This window comes from Rhipicephalus microplus, chromosome 3 (genome assembly GCF_043290135.1).
Source record: "Rhipicephalus microplus isolate Deutch F79 chromosome 3, USDA_Rmic, whole genome shotgun sequence".
Taxonomy (NCBI): domain Eukaryota; kingdom Metazoa; phylum Arthropoda; class Arachnida; order Ixodida; family Ixodidae; genus Rhipicephalus; species Rhipicephalus microplus.
In genome coordinates, this window is record NC_134702.1 from 106,636,966 (window position 1) to 106,653,667 (window position 16,702).

Here is a 16,702-nt window from a genome sequence, read left to right on the forward strand (position 1 = left end):
GATTGATTAATTGATTGATTTACCCTTTCAATGAGTACAGCTAGGCTTTCTTCCTGCTTTCTATTTGTTTTGCTTCTTTCTATCTGTTTCCTGTGTCTTTTTTTTAATCTGTTTCTCTCTCTGTCTGTTTCTTTCTTGCTCTATCTAATTTATATCTTTTTCTCGCTCTACTTGCTGTTTTTTCTATCCCTTTCTCTCTCTGTATACATTTTTGTCTAGTTTTACCTTTTTGTGTGTTTGTCTTTTACTACATCCCCTCATTTTCTCTTCCTCTTTTCTTTTGTCAACTTCCTTATCTTTTCTTTCTTTTTCAAGTGTTTGTTTTTATTTGACACTCGTACCTAGTGTACATGGCAGTGGGGCTTGCCCAGTTTCTTTGGAGCTTTCTAATGACGGTGCACAAACTGCGGCAAGCTACAACAGTTTTGCACTTAAAATATATTATGGAAACAAATAAATTATGAACCACTTTCAATTCAAGTCTGCTTTTGAAGAACATTCCATCGTATAAAACCATAGACTGCTGTATGTACGCTCACTCTTCACATACTGCCTCACATCGAGACCTTGGTGGTACAAAAACTAAACAACGAACTGTACCACATTGCGCTTCATTTACTTTACCAAATTGAATTGTCATCTAGCCCAACTGTGTACGTTCTTCCAAAGCGTAGCCTAGATATGGAAGCCGGCCATCAGTTTCTATGTGTTATGTCATCGGCATTTTGCTGCCATCGCTGTCAAAGTTTAGTGATGTTCAAATGAAATATTGTGGTCTACAGGTTGTCTGAACAGGCCTTGGACAGGTTGGGTGACATCTCGATAGGTGGGCACATCTTGGTCAAAGGTGTTTCATCATTCTTCGCATGTCAGACAAGTATCGACTTTGACACAGTGACATGATGTCAGTTACGTAATCCACAAAAACTGACACGTCGGGAATGATGAGGCACCTTTGATGAAGATGCGTTCACCTTTGGGAATGTCGGCCAGTTTGTCTGAGGCACTTATTTCCTTTCTGGCAACTTGCGTTGTGTTTCCATACGGCAGTTTTCACCTATATCTTTTATTTGAATGCGAGTCTGTTGTTATCGAAGCCTTGAAAGCTCAAGAGTTTTTGAAGATTGCTTTAAAATATTTCAGTTTCACTTCCAGCTAAGCTAGGTGGATTATGCAGTGTACTAGTGAAATTAGTCATATCAAATTGGCAAATGCGTGGCACAGGGACAAGCTGCTTTCTTTTTCTTTTTTCGCCATTGCTGTTTTGAAGGTTAAACAAGAATTCAAAAAACGAGATGGGGGAGGCGGCTGAGTGAAAGCAATTTTTTTTTCCTTTGACATGTGTTAAAGTTCCTTTGTAGGTTTGTACAAAATGTTCAGTTTGCTGGTTGTCAGTCATTTTGGTACTTTCATTTTTAAAAGTACCTTGTGTTACTGAAGGTGCTTTGCCAACCGTGTAAAATTTCTTGTGATACCCACTGTGAACCTCGTTATATAGCATTCAGCATAATTTGAATATATTTTAATTGTACTTCTAATGCTCCTGTATTAACCAACATGAAAAGTAATGGGTACCAGAATTATTAGCAACGATGAAGAGCATCCCAAGACCCCCCCCCCATGCCTGATTGGGAAAGCTCACCTTGCTGCACGTGAACTTGCCATCCGCGGCTCAGAACACCCATCTCGTGGCCCTATGGGGACTGATTTTACTCAGAATGATAAGGATCAGCTTCTCACTTTCCACTACATGTTGACCCACTACAGGAGACGGGAGATACATCCACAACCGCAAGTCAAACTAGATAGGTCACTAGAAGTAGACTGCAGATGTCTTTAAATGAGAACATTTCAAAACCTAGTGCACCTCAACCGCACCTACCCCAAGAAATTCCTCGACGCTGGCTGTGTCCTACGTAAACACGAATACGCAGACATAGAACATATCCTGTGAGAATGCACACACACTACAAGGCTTTTCGATCGCAAAAAGACGGACCTCCTTGAGATGCTTTGGCTCTGGCTAGCTCAGAATTTGAAGACCAAATTTGAGCCATCCAGCAGACATGGGATGTGGCAGCAAGGCTAAAACCTTACCACGACCACCCGAGTGGCTTAGGCCAGGCACTTAATCTGCAGATTTTAAAGTTTTGTCTATCCATCCACTTATGTTGCTACGTTATAATGCAGTTAAGTGAAAAGTTGAATGTAAGTGTGGCAAAAATATCGCAGTAAGTATTATTTAGGCTCATAGTGATGTACCAATGCACTAAAAGTAATTTTTTATTGCTTGGAGCTTTATAAATGCAAAAATGTCAGTTTTTTTTCATGAATAGCATAATTAATCTGTTCAGGTGTATTACATGATCGACAGTTACATCATTTGTTAGTCATTTCTAAGTCTGAGCTTTTCCTGATGGCGTTATAATAAAGCTGTCTATAGTAAAACATGTGTACTAGTGTAAAGCAGTTCTGCATAGCAGACCGTCTTCCAGCTTTACAAGATGTGCTGATACGTTCTTGCTCAGATATCTGGTTAGCTCGGATGAGAAGAGTGGCTGTCCTGAAAAGCCATTGGTCCTAGGAATGAGTCCTGGACTAGGATGAATTTGTCTAACAACCTCGTAGCTTTCTTGTTGAAGATATCCATGTAGATTTTCTGGCAGTCTTACACTAAAAAAGGCTGGATCAATACAGTTTTCTCCTTTATGAACTTTCTTCGGTCTTGCGAGCTTCTGCCAGATTTATTTACAGAATGTCTGCCTTCGCTGCTATTTGAGAAAGTGAAACCAATGTAAATTGTGTACTGCTTTAAAGGGCCCAGTAAACATGTTCTAGTTCTTTTTAAAATGCATTTCTTAGCAAACTTCGGTGACTTTGAGCGTATCTGTCTGTCTATCTATCTATCTATCTATCTATCTATCTATCTATCTATCTATCTATCTATCTATCTATCTATCTATCTATCTATCTATCTATCTGTCTGTCTGTCTGTCTGTCTGTCTGTCTGTCTGTCTGTCTGTCCGTCCGTCCGTCCGTCCGTCCGTCCGTCTGTCTGTCTGTCTGTCTGTCTGTCTGTCTGTCTGTCTGTCTGTCTGTCCGTCCGTCCGCCTAGGACGTTTAGCTCTCCTGCCCGTTTCTACAATGGTATTGATACCAAACTTAGTATGACTTAACATGACTGTGTGAAGAACCTGTTTGACTAGTCATAACATGAAAATCATGACAAGAATGTCATGATTTACATTTCATGGTCCTGCAGCTCTTGCGGTGGTTTGATTAACGTGGCATGTTGCTAAACTGGTATGGTATGACATGATTGCATGGCGAACAAAAGCAACAGATCCTAACAAGAAAATCATGACACGCATGTCATGTAACATGACTACATGCGAAGCTCACGATGCGCTCGCAGGTGTTTTGCTAGCGTCAGGTATACCAAATTTAGTATTACGGTACATGAGTGGATGACGAAGGTATGGTACTGGTGCCAACATGATAAACATGAGATGCGTGTCATGTAACAATGACTATATGCCACAATCATGATGTGCTCGCGGCCATCTCGCTAGTTCCACATATACTAAATTTGGTGTTACGTGACGTATGTGGATGAGTATGTATGTGGATGAGACGTATGTGGATGAGTATGCACCGCGTCATCGCGTATGCAAGCCGACTGTTGTCGCGCTCGGAACAAAATTATTCCATCACAGAACGCGAGTGCTTAGCTCTCGTCTGGGCCATTGCGAAATTCCGACCGTACCTGTATGGCCGACCATTCTCAATTATTACGGACCACTATGCGCTTTGCTGGCTCTCCTCACTCAAGGACCCTACGGGACGCCTTGGTCGCTGGGCGCTGCGCTTACAAGAGTACACTTTTTCCGTATCCTATAAATCCGGACAACTTCACAAGGATACCGACTGCTTGTCCCGTTACCCAGTCGATCCCCCTGACATGATGGGAGATGGACAAGAGGTCCTCGTTCTTTCAGTTACCGACTTCACAGACCTAGCTGCTGAACAACGCCGCGAGCCCTCTTTGCGTGCTATTATCAATGGTCTGCACTCTCCCCATCCTGACCACTCCTGACAACTGTTCGTTCTTCACAACGACATCTTGCACCGCTACAACGCCCGCCCGGATAGTGCTGAGCTTTTACTCGTTGTTCGTGCGCATCTTCGCTCAGACGTTTTGGCCCAACTTCATGATGCCCCCTCCGCTGGACACCTAGGGGTGTCACACACGTATGACCGCGTTCGCCGCCGATTCTTTTGGCCTGGCCTCTACCGTTCTGTGCGACAGTACGTTGCGGCATGCGACCTCTGCCAGCGCCGCAAGACACCTGCTCTGGGACCTGCTGGTACCCTCCAGCCCATTGAAGTACCAGATGAGCCATTTTTTCGAGTCGGCCTCGATCTTCTAGGACCTTTCTTCATTGTCGGCCACCGGTAATAAGTGCATTGCTATTGCTGCCGACTACGCAACGCGGTAGGCCGTTAAACGCGCCCTCCCCACCAGCTGTGCTACTGATGTAGCCGATTTCCGTCTTCATGACATCATTCTGCGTCACGGTGCTCCTTGTCAGATGATCCTCGACCGCAGCCGCTGTTTTCTATCTAAAGTAGTCGACGAGCTCCTGCTATCCTGCTCTACCCACCACAAGTTCACTACAGCGTACCACCCACAAACCAACGGCCTCACGGAACGCCTCAACCGTACCTTGACGAATATGTTAGCGATGTACGTCTCCAAGGATCACAAAGATTGGGACATCCACTTACCTTTCGTTACCTTCGCATACAACAGTTCACGTCATGATACAGCTGGATTTTCACCTTTTTACCTACTGTTTGGTTATAACCCGCCTTTGCCCATGGACACCATGCTCCAATCTGATGCCCCCTCATCGACTACTTATGCTCGTGATGCCCTGGCCCGAGCTGACATCGCCCGCCAAGTCGCCCGGTATCGGTTATGTGCCTCGCAGCTTGACCAAAAGAGTGCTTACGATCGCCGGCACCGCGATGTACAGTACTCCCCGGGGTCGCTCGTCTTGCTGTGTTTACCATCACATCGTGTTAGTCTCTACGAAAAACTGATGTCGCGTTACGTTGGCCCCTACCGCGTCATACGCAAGGTCACTAGCGTGACCTATGAGATAGCTCCACTCCATACCACGTCAGTACCAGCTTCAGTCCCGACCGATATATATGCTTAAACCATACTACTCACGCCCCGAGAATTGATCGCACCAGGACGGTGCTTCTGCCGCCGGCGGGTAATGTCACGGGCTAAGTAGATGCCTGAGGATGACGACGACGAAGTGCTGAGGGGAACGTGCTCGGGCTGCAGCAGCGTTGTACGCATTTGCTCACCAGTATATTCATTGTGTATACTTTATTCCCTGTAACATCATGTTCTATTGATTGCTACACTTGAAGGAATCTTAAAAAGTGGCTGACTAATAGTTTAGGAGCTCTTGTGGTTGAAGATGAATATTTATCATTGTAGTTGTCGAATCGACACTTTCAAATGTCCCATAAAATAAATAATTGCGGTATTATGATGAAGAAATCGGCCAGTGACAGCCAATGCAGCTGGGCCAGTCTAAAACAGGACAGGTGTCAATACCATAACTGAGGGTAATGCGCATGGCCATATTCAAGATGTTTGCATAGTTGTTGACCATTTTAACTGTGCAAAAGGTTTATTCACTCGTAGAATTTATACAGCATTTTGCCCTTGGTTGCATGCATTTAAACAGTGCCATGTATGAAGTTTCAGCATATTTAATTGCCCATGTATTCATTAAGGAACAGAAGGTGTCAGATAAATTGTCAAATGCCTAATTTTTATGCAACCTTTTAGTTATTTAATAAAGGAGACATGATAATTAAAGTGTAAGTAGTTTTATAAGGACCTAAAAAGTAATGTTTCTTCTTGAGGAGATATATTGATTAGTTATCCCATACTAAATCACTGTGCTGTCCTTTTTCTTAAGATTTATGTTTAATTGCTGTGCCAGTTATAATTAATGCTTTGACATCACGTCTGTGCCCTCAACGCAGGTTATTGACAAGGATATCAACCCGTACGTGGACCAGTGGGAGGCTGAAGGCATGTTTGATGCCCACAAGGTGTTCAAGAAGTTAGCCGAGGTGGGAGTGCTTGGAATAACACGCCCCGTAGGTGAGATTGCAGGCTGCTGCAGAGCTCCGTCTTTTGTCTGCGTTGTCTACGCATGTTACTGCTAAGTAATGCGGGATTGTGCCATTTTTTTCTAGTTGTTGCACAGTTGTTTGGGAAAAGCACATTCTTGTGTGGTGGTTTTAATTTATTTTATGCATTTTGCACTCCATAAGTTATGCACAGGAGAATTTAGTATTGACTTTCGTACGACTGGCCTTTGTACTTTTTACTGCCAGATTATTGAACTTTTTACTGTCCTTAAAAACTTTTAGAGATTGTTTATTTGCTGTCACTGCTAGGGCTATGCCGTCCCTTTTGGTGCAATTGACTGCAGGAAATGGGGACAGTACTTTGTTGGGGCCATTTCTGGTGAAGAGTGATGGCTACTATTAATTAATTTATTTATTTATTTATAGTGCCTTCAGGGTATAAATACATTGCAGAGGAGGTGGGGTGTACATAGTAAAATGATGAATGAAAAAGAAAAGCACAATAATAACAGTAAAACAAAAACATTATACAGAACTACAAAAAATTTTGTAAGGCACGTTAGAGAACATCTAGCGAAGTAGTTGCAACCAATGTAGGAGAAACTATTATAGACTCTGTTGCCTGTAGCCATCAGGACTTATTGGCAGTGAAATGCTAATTGCCATATGGGACATTTGCCCATATGTCATTCTTTGCTGCAGTTAATGGCTCCACTATCAAGATCCGACCAGGATGAGGGATGGCTGTAGGCAACACGGTCTGTAGCCATCACTCATCATGGTTGGCCTTTGAATGCAAACAGATTAGGTACAGCAAACAATGACACAGCTACAAATATACCATAACACTGCAATTAGAATTTTACTGCTGTAATGCATGGACGAACTTGTGTAGCGTAAATGCATGTGCGTGTGAACTTTAGTGGAATTTAGAAATGTTTGTCGGGCATCTGAAGAAGAGAAGGATGCTGACAAGAAGACAAGCCAGCGACAGGTGGCACGTTTGGCAATGGCGCAAGAGCAAAAAAGAAGAGAAGCGCGTGAGGGAACGTGCAGAGAGCCGAGCAAGACCTAGCCGAAGGACACGCCGGACCAGGGCGCTGTCCGTAGAGCTCCTCCTGTCCCTTTCCTGGTGATCGAGGTCCGGAAGCAGAGGTACCTGTTTGGGGCTACCGACACCGGGCGTGGCTCCTGCTACGTCGGCGTGCGAGACAAGGACGACGGGTTTCTGATCGCCGCCGCCACCTGAGACGGCTGAAAGCCGTCTACAAACGTGACTCCTGACGGAGGCCTTGTCTCCTGCTGAGACGGCACGCGAGACGTACCACCTGCATGCTCCAGCTCGTTACGGACAAGAGTCATCACCGTGCGCGAACTGTCGCCGCCTCGGTACGCTAGTTCAACAAACCTTGAGCGATCGTGTAGTCATGTAGATTAGACAGTATCCACTCGGACTTTAGGTAGTTTAAGTGTGTATTTCTGTGCTTGTGTTTGTGATAGTCGATCGAGTCCCTTGTTGTTATAGATGTTGTTTGAGATCTACTCCTGCGTCATCTCATATTGTTCATTTCGTTGACCACGCACAGGCAAACGTGATGAACCACCCCTGTCGTTACAACTGCTAATTAGCATTTTCACTGTCATTTGACTCTTCTACTACCTGTATCCCCTCACTATGGTGACTTGGTCCATGATAGCAGAAAGATTAAAGGGGTAATGACACAAAAGTTCTTCCTTCCCATTCTTTTGCTGCGATGTGCTGCTGGGAGCCTGCTTTTCATGACATGGCACATCGTTTGCTGCACTGCATGACAGATAATTAATTACAGGCTCCTCTTGACCAACCAGTGTCAATTTCAGTCTCAAAGAGCTCCAAAGACGACAAGCCACTGAGTGCAACTATCAACACCTAGCGAGTGCAACACACAACCACATCACTGATGCACACCCAACCGTGACGTGCTTCTGCAGCAGACGGTCTGCATGAAGAAGTTTTTTAAACAGAAAACGGGGCCACAGTAGTCGCCTAACACAAAACATTCAACACATGCGCCACAGCCACAGACTCACAAGCAGCTGCCGTGTAGTAAAATGTAGCAAAAGAAAAAGGCGTGTTATGACATTATCATTTAACATTTATTGATTGCAGCGTGGAGGCATGGGGGAAGTAGGGAAGTTACAGTGGGGTCACTTATGAGGGTGTCAATACGGTGAGGTTCTGGATCATGCAAACAAACTTCAAAATTCAAGGAAAAGACCTTCCAAGCTGTATTGGCTGTTGATATTTTACAGATGGCATACATATTGTTACGTTTAGAAATGTGTTCATTACGCTGTGGCGTACCGGTAGACTTGAAGGTGTCGTGCACCGGAGGCCTATCTCGCTAGCCGAACGTCCTCTTCTCTAATCTGCCTGTTCCCTGATCCGTCCTCTCGCCCACACTCTTCAACCTTGTGATGATCGGGCTTTCCGAACGACTTTCGAAAATCGACGGGCTAAATCACACTATCTATGCGGATGATGTAACCATATGATGCTCCACAGGGTCGGATGGCTTCATTGAGTCTGCCCTGCAAGAGGCTATCGACACCGCCGAGTCCTACCTCGACCACACCGGTCTCAGGTGCTCACCCGCGAAGTCGCAGCTGTTGATATATTTGCCCAAACGCCAGGGTGTCAAGCACAAAGGGTGGAAACCTCCGGTGGAATGCAATGTCACCCTCCACACCAGAGATGGTCGTACTGTACCCAGGGTAGACACTATCAAGGTCCTCGGCATGATCATCGAGTCCCGCAGAACCAACACCCAAACAGCACACAAGCTCAGGACTAAGACTGAGAATGCCATACGACTAGTACGTAGAGTAGCCAACAGGCACCATGGCCTCAAAGAAGACAACGTGCTGCGTCTCGTACACGCGTTTGTTTTGTGCCATTTTATCTACGTTGCCGCCATACACAAATGGCTACGTGCTGAGCGTGATCAACTCAATGCGCTTATTCACAAAGTGGTCAAACGAGCCCTTGGCCCCCCTATCACCGATCCAACGTACAAACTCCTCGAGCTTGGCATACATAACACGCTAGAAGAGATCGCCGAAGCTCAGGAACGCGTACAATTGACCCGACTCACCACTACCATGGCGGGCCGCCATATTCTGCGCAAGCTCGGCTTCTTCTCCTCGAGGGCAAAGGACCCCCCAGAGTTGACCCTAATTCCCCGTGAAATCCGCGACCTTATCATGATCGCTCCCATTCCATAAAATGTACACCTTGAATACAACAGATGCAGGCGCCTTGTGCGGGCGACCGCCATTCTCAAGCGCATACACATGGAAGCGGACAACGTCTCGTTCGTGGACGGCGCTGCCTATCACATCTGAGCCTTCGCCGCGGTCGCGGTATCATCCGCGCAGCAGACTCTTAACTCTGCCACAATCCTCACCCGAAACCCCGAAGTAGCGGAGAAAATAGCTATTGCTATAGCTACGCTCGACGGCAAAGGGAATTTATCGACAGCGACTCCAGGCCGGCCATCAAAGCCTTCGAACGTGGAGTCATCTCCGACCAGGCGCTACGCATCCTGCGCAAAGCAGACCCGAGTGCCCTGAAGCACCATACTGTCATCTGGTTCCCCGCCCATCTCAGCCGGGTGCCCTATCCAACCTCAACGAGATCGCTCATGATGCAGCGTGCGCACTTGTCGACCGCACGGCCACAGGGCAACCGCATCTTGCTGGGTTAGATACCAGTCGGGATGCACCAATTATTTACAATGAAATACCAAAGCACTTTTACCTGGAACGCCGCTTTTTTCCACCCCCACATCTGAAACTTAACCGACCGCAGGCATTATACCTACGCCTATTACAGACACACATGTACCCAAACCTTGCCACGCTTCACGTTTATTATCTTCATGCATACCCCAGCGACACATGCCCATCATGTGGACACACAGCGGCACTCGCACACATGCTCTGGGAGTGTAGAACAACTCCTGCCGACTCTACCTCAAGCAAGTGGGAGAGGTCCCCCAGGAACTCGCTTCTCGCCGACCAGAAATGGGCTGTCCAGCAGGCCCACGAAGCGGCTGCCAGATACTCCCTGTCGGTCCCTACGTGGGAGACGCCCGCTACGCGCTATGCGCGTCCTGCAGGACTGAAATAAAGTTTTTTTCATTTCATTCCTGCTACCCAGAGGCTCATACCCCAATCACATATGCAGTAACATTTCTCTCTGCGCAGATGAAGCCCACCGAGCGAGTTAAAGAGTCTTTCTGGGAATATAGAGCTTCAAACATGCTATATGAACAAGTTCAGTCTTTGCAGAACATCGGCCGTTTGAATGAAGACGTTCTACTCGGTACGTTATATCGCTTATACAGTCTAGAACAACATAAGGTCCCACATAGTGCGCCAGCAATTTTTCACACAATCCACGTTTCCTATTCGGCGCCCACAGCAACACGAGGTCACCGCAATTATACGTCACGTGTCGACGTTGATGGTCAAAACGTGTCTTCGAGCAATCTTGCGAAGCGAGGGTGCGCAGGTAAGCAAGATGTCGGGCTTCTTCTGCATGGCAGACAATCTCGAATATACTGGAATCATGGTGGTCCAAAAACGGGAAGACTGTATCCACGGTATGACGATGTGGCTGAGCATACAGGAGAAAGAACGGACTGTAGCTGGTAGTCTCATGCTGTGCGGTATTAAATGCGTAACTGATGAAAGGTAGCACGCCGTCGCAGTTCTTGTGATCTACTACGACATACATAGAAAGCATGTTCGTGAGAGTCCTATTAGTTCGTTCCGTCAGGCCGTTTGTTTGGGATAAGATGGTGTAGAGTGCCGAAAGCTTGAAGCACATAGACAAAGCATCTCTTCCATCACGTCTGCAGTGAATTGTCGCCCACGATCACGGATAACAATTTTAAGAGGTCCATGTCGTAAAACCACAAAACGCAGCATGAATAAACACACGTCAGCTGCAGTTGTCGATGGTATAACAGCTGTCTCGCAGTACCGTGTTAAGTGATCGGTACATACGACTATCCAAAGATTGCCATTAGAAGACCTCGGAAAGGGGCCTAGAAGGTCAATCTCACCTTGCTCGAATGAAGTTCTAGAGGGTGGAATAGGATGTAGTCGCCCTGGAGGAACACTGGTAGGGCGCTTGCGGCGTTTGCACTCGTTGCAACTAGAGACATACTGTTTCGTTGTTTAACGCATTTTCGGCCAGTAAAATGTTTCTTGAAGCCGACAAAAACTTTTTGCTGTGCCTAGATGACTGGACGTTGGATCATCATGCATAGCCTGCAAGACGGAAACGCAAAGACTCTTCGAAATCACGAGAAGATATCGTAAGCCGGTCGTAGCATAATTCTTTTTGTACACAAGTCCGTCGCGCATGCAGAAGCGAGTCGCCGATGGTCTTGACTCGGTAGGAAGGAGCTCCTGTGCGGTCCCTTTGCTGCTCAATCTTAAAGGCATTGGTATCAGGAAATGGCAGGTCTAATGGCGCGATGTAGGTGTCGAAGTTGCTCGCGTCACAGTCTGTCAATGGAAGCGGTAGTCGCGAAAGACAATCTGCATCAGCCTGACGACGACCACTTTTATAGGAAACCGTAAAGTCATATTTCTGATGACGGAGTGCCGAACGCGCTTGTCGACCAGATGGGTCACGCAGATTGACCAACCAGTAGAGCGAATGATGACCTGTCATAATGGTAAAGGGGCATCCGTACAGGTAGGACCGGAAGCGTTGCACTGCGAAGACTACTGCGAGGCATTCTTGCTCTTTGCTCTGTGACAGTGTAGTTACGCTTGGACTTGCTTAGCAAGCGACTTGCATAAGCAACAACATGTTCTTTGGTATCCAAGCGTTGAACCAACACGGCGCCTAGACCGACACCGCTAGCGTCCGTGTGAAGTTCTGTGGGAGCCAGAGCATCGAAGTGTCAAAGAATTGGATGGGATGTCAAAAGGAACTTCAACTCAGAAAAGGCGGACGCACATTCTGGAGTCCAGTCAAATGGTGCGTCTTTCTGAAGCAGGCACGTGAGTGGGTGCGCGATATTGGCAAATCCAGGGATGAATTGACGGAAGTATGAGCAGAGGCCCAAAAAGCTGCTTAGTTCTTTCTCTGAGCGAAGTTGCTTGAACGCCTCCACTGCAGCCGTCTTCGCAGGATCCGGCCATATGCCTTCTTTGTTCACCAAGTGTCCAAGGACGAGTGTTTAGCGCTCTCTGAAACGACATTTTTTTAAGTTGAGCACCAAGCGTGCTTTGCTTAGGCAGTTCAGCACGAGGTCGAGGCGTGTGTTGTGCTCGCAGAAAGTGCGCCCAAAAATCACAACATCCTCCAGATAACATATGCATACTTCCCACTTCAAACCACGCAGAATGTTGTTCATGAAGCGCTCGAAAGTTGCAGGCACATTGCATAGTCTGAATGGCACCACATTGAATGCAAAAAGTCCATCTGGTGTAACAAATGTCGTTTCCTCTTTGTCTTCATCGTGCATTGGAATTTGCCAATACCCTGATCTCAAATCAACAGACGAAAAGTAGGAGGCTGATGAAAGACAGTCTATAGCATCATCAATACGAGGTAGTGGGTATACGTCCTTCTTTGTGATGGCGTTGAGACGGCGGTAGTCAATGCAAAATCGCCATGTTCCATCTTTCTTCTTGACCAATATTACGGGAGCCGCCCACGGAGTGCATGATTCCTGGATCACATTCTTCTTTAGCATCTCGCCAACCTGTTCATTTATCACTGCACGTTCCGAAGGCGATAACCGGTATGGCTTTTGTCGGAGAGGTCTATGGCATGTCGTATCTATGCAATGCTTTACACGATAAGCAGGGAATGATAGTGGAGCCTGTAGCTGTGCGAAATCGAAAAGACCAGCATGTTTGCGCAGAATACTCACCAGGTCATTATGCTCGTTGCTGTTAAGAGACTTGTCAATCATTGCCATTATGGAGGTGTCCCTGGCGTGCAGATTGTTGGAATCAAGCTTACCCGGAGAATCGCTGCTCTCTGCAAGGGTGGCAAGGGAGAACACTTGATGTCGAAGGATCTTAGCAAGTTGTAGACCCTCTGGCAGTACTGAAAGTTCATTGGAGCCGTTGATCACCCACAAACCAGTATGCCCTTGCACAACCGACGACGTACAATAGGGTATTAGAACATTTTTTCTTTATGCAGCTTAGGTGAATGGGCTCTACGATGGCATCAAATGTCGTCTTGGTTGCAGGGGAACTGACGACAGGAACACACTTGGCAAACAAGGGTGGTACAGTTGTGTTCATGGACACGCAAAGGGTGCTTTCCATACAGGGCGGGCTTCCATAAACGCTACTGTAACATTTGAATCTACTGTAATCTCTCCTGTGCGGCAGTTGACAGTGGCACCACAAAGATTCAGGAAATCGAGTCCTAGAATTACATCATGTGTTAAATGAAAGAAAACAGCAAAATCAGAAATAAAATTTTGGCCACCCAAACTAACAGTCACTGTGCAAACACCAACAGGTTGTAAGACATCTCCGCTCACTCCACGAAACGTATCAGCACGGTCCCAACGAAACATAACTTTTCGAAGAAGGAATTTGAATGCTAGACTCATCACTGATATGGCTGCACCTGTGTCCACTAAGGCCATTGTTGAGACACCGCCGATTAGCACATGAACCTTATTTCTAAACATGCAAATTAAAGGAGGCATTTTTGTGGAAATCGAAGACTGTCCAGCGACCTCACCTCCAACGGTAGTGCCGACTAGTTTTTTGGAGGCGGTGAAGGGTAGCGGCGCCTAAGAGATAGCGACCGATTGGAGTGAGGGGCTGGCGGGGGTGTCAGACTGCGGTCAGAGGCCTGAGAACAGTTTCTCAGTGGCCTTGGTACCTCGTGAGATGCGCTTCCAGGGAATGTTGTTGCTCGAGCCAAGCCAGACAGGTGGGATCTCGGTGAGCAGTCGTACCTCGGCGGCTGCCGGTAGTTGCAGTACCTGGAAATGTGCCCTTCGACGCCACAGTTGTAGCAGACGGGTAGGGGTCGTTCGCCGAACCACTGCTGAGAGCGCCTAGTTGTGTAAGGTCACCTACCCGAATAGAGTGGAGCAGCTTGCTGAACGGGAACTGCCCACCTCTGTGGAGCGGGGCCAGGACGAAGGCGTCGGTCATACAGCTGGTCAGGCGCGAATGAGTTTCGGCTTGGCCAGGAAGTTCCAGCTGCGCTAAAGTCCGTCACACATACCGATAGTGGCAGAGGAGCAAACGGCGCAGTTAGTTGGATGAACAGGTAGGCGGATGATGGATAGTGTCGTCAACCAGTGTGTCTTGTCGCTTTAGCTCTCGCGCACTATTGCCCTGATGGTAGTGGCAAGGTTGGAAGGTGGGCCCACGTCGACACTGGCGACCTTTGTTACATTTGCCAGCCTATCAAATTTCGGGGCAATACGATGGGTCTTCAGCTTCTTGAAAGTACGGCAGTGACGTTGGACGGCGAAGACGGAAGTGAGGTCTTGCCTGCCTATCAAAAAATTGTAGACGTCCCCTGCTATACCCTTCAGAAGGTGTCCGACCATGTCCTCTTCAGACATATATGGGTCTATGATCTTGCAGAGCATCAGAACCTCCTCTATGTAGGTGGTACACGTTTCTCCAGGAGTCTGGGCTCTTTGAGCCAACGTGCGCTCTGCGCGTTTCTTTTTCGAATCAGAGTCACTGAAGCATTTCTTGAGTTCTTCAGCAAAATGATCCCACGTTGTTAAAGAACCTTCGTGGTTTTCGTACCATATCAAGGCGGTTTCCGTGAGAAACAGCGCGACATTTCCGTGTTGGTCGGTGGGATCCCAGCTGTTGTACCGGCTCGACCTTTTGTAATGTGCCAGCCACGCATCCAAATTTTCCCTTGCTCTTCCCGCGAACAAGCAGGGTTCTATATAGTGATACTGAGGTGCAGCCGGCACGGACCGTTGCGTGGTAGAGAAGCCGTGACCTTCGCTATCAGCCATGACTGTTGTTGTCGGTGGCAGACTGGTAAGACGATGGCTTCAGCGACGTTCAAACAGCTGTGGCTCCGTGGTTCGTCGATATGCTGTACCCAGCACCTCCACCACTCTATTACGTTTAGAAATGTGTTTATTATGCTGTGGTGTACGAAGGTGTTGTGCACACCGGAGGCCTGTCTCACTAGCTGAACATCCTCTTCTCCAATCTGCCTGTTCCCCACCACCCAGAGGCTCATACCCAAATCACATATGCAGTAACAATATGTTCACAGAGGCAATTTCTGTTGCAAAGTTTTTTGTCATTACCCCCTTTGAGCTTAATAAAACATGCGGGTGTGTTGTAGTACAGCTAGCATTGCACATGTTATATTGAGAATTACATTGCATGCCTGTTGTTTTGCAGTTTCTGCATACAATCACTATGCTCCAAAAGCATAAGTTCAACTGTACCATCTGTCCCGCAGTTGTCACTCAAGATACCACATCAATCAAGAGTGGTAGCATCTTGAAAGTTGTATGTTGAAGAACATGGCATGAGTATTGCATAGTGCTAGATTTTTTTTTTGTTGAATGCTTCATTTCGGCTGTGTTAATTATTACATTAGTAATAAGTGCTTTCACACTCATTGTAGGCATTTATTATCAATAAATATTGAAATGTCCTGCGAAGCATATCACAGAACCAGAGTTCTCACCAGGCCAGTTTTTTATTGGTACAACTGTTTTTCCCCCCTTGCGATGTCTTTCACTGACTGCACCTCATACTGGCACTAATTTGGTGGCTATCGCTAAAATCACCGTAATGAAGGTAACATTTAAAGTGTTCTGGCATGTGTTAACAATACTGCAGACTACTAAATGTTGCAAATCTATTCATTATGATGTAATTCCTAAAGGGATTGTGCATGTTATTTAGACTTTATTTTCTTGCATTGTATGTTGAAATTACCGCTGGACTCATCACTTTCTTCGCTGGTCAAATGAACTGCTTCTTTATATTGGATCGACCAAATGAATCCTGTTGGGCATCCTGCACTTGCTTGCAGCTGTTCAGCACCAGACTATGACTGAACAAAGTGTCAGAATTAAGAATGTGCCATAAGTAAACTTGTTGATGAACGGGTGACCCTCGTTTTCTCAGAGTACGGAGGTCTCAGTCTGGACTACAGCTTCACGGTGGCCTTTGCGGAAGAGTTGTCAGCAATCAACTGCGGAGGCATCGTTTCAGGGATTCTGGTTCACACGGACATGTGTACTCCTGCGCTTACCAAGTACGTAGTTCGCTGTTGTTTTTTGTTCTACCGCTATAAGTGATTTCCCAGTGTTTCTCCAGGAGTCCTACTTCGAGCGTTAAACGTTAGTAACATTTACGAGATCCGTCATGGTGCTAGAGCAATCAGGAGACTTGGCTGTTTGCCCGAAAGTCGCAGGTTCAATCCCGGCCACGGTGGTCGCATTTTCATGGCGGCAAAATGCTAGAGGTCTGTGTA

General features: G+C 46.7%; 1 protein-coding gene across 2 annotated transcripts in view; it reads left to right on the forward strand.

Annotated features, from left to right (window-relative positions):
* Window positions 1-16,702, forward strand: part of LOC119171958 (putative acyl-CoA dehydrogenase 6) — a 46,010-nt gene that overhangs the window by 3,947 nt on the left and 25,361 nt on the right. For both annotated transcript variants that reach the window (XM_037422875.2, XM_075890109.1), the window contains 2 exons: window positions 6,076-6,196; window positions 16,354-16,483. In XM_037422875.2, the coding sequence (XP_037278772.2) occupies window positions 6,076-6,196; window positions 16,354-16,483 (251 nt within the window). The remainder of the gene's footprint in view (window positions 1-6,075; window positions 6,197-16,353; window positions 16,484-16,702) is intronic.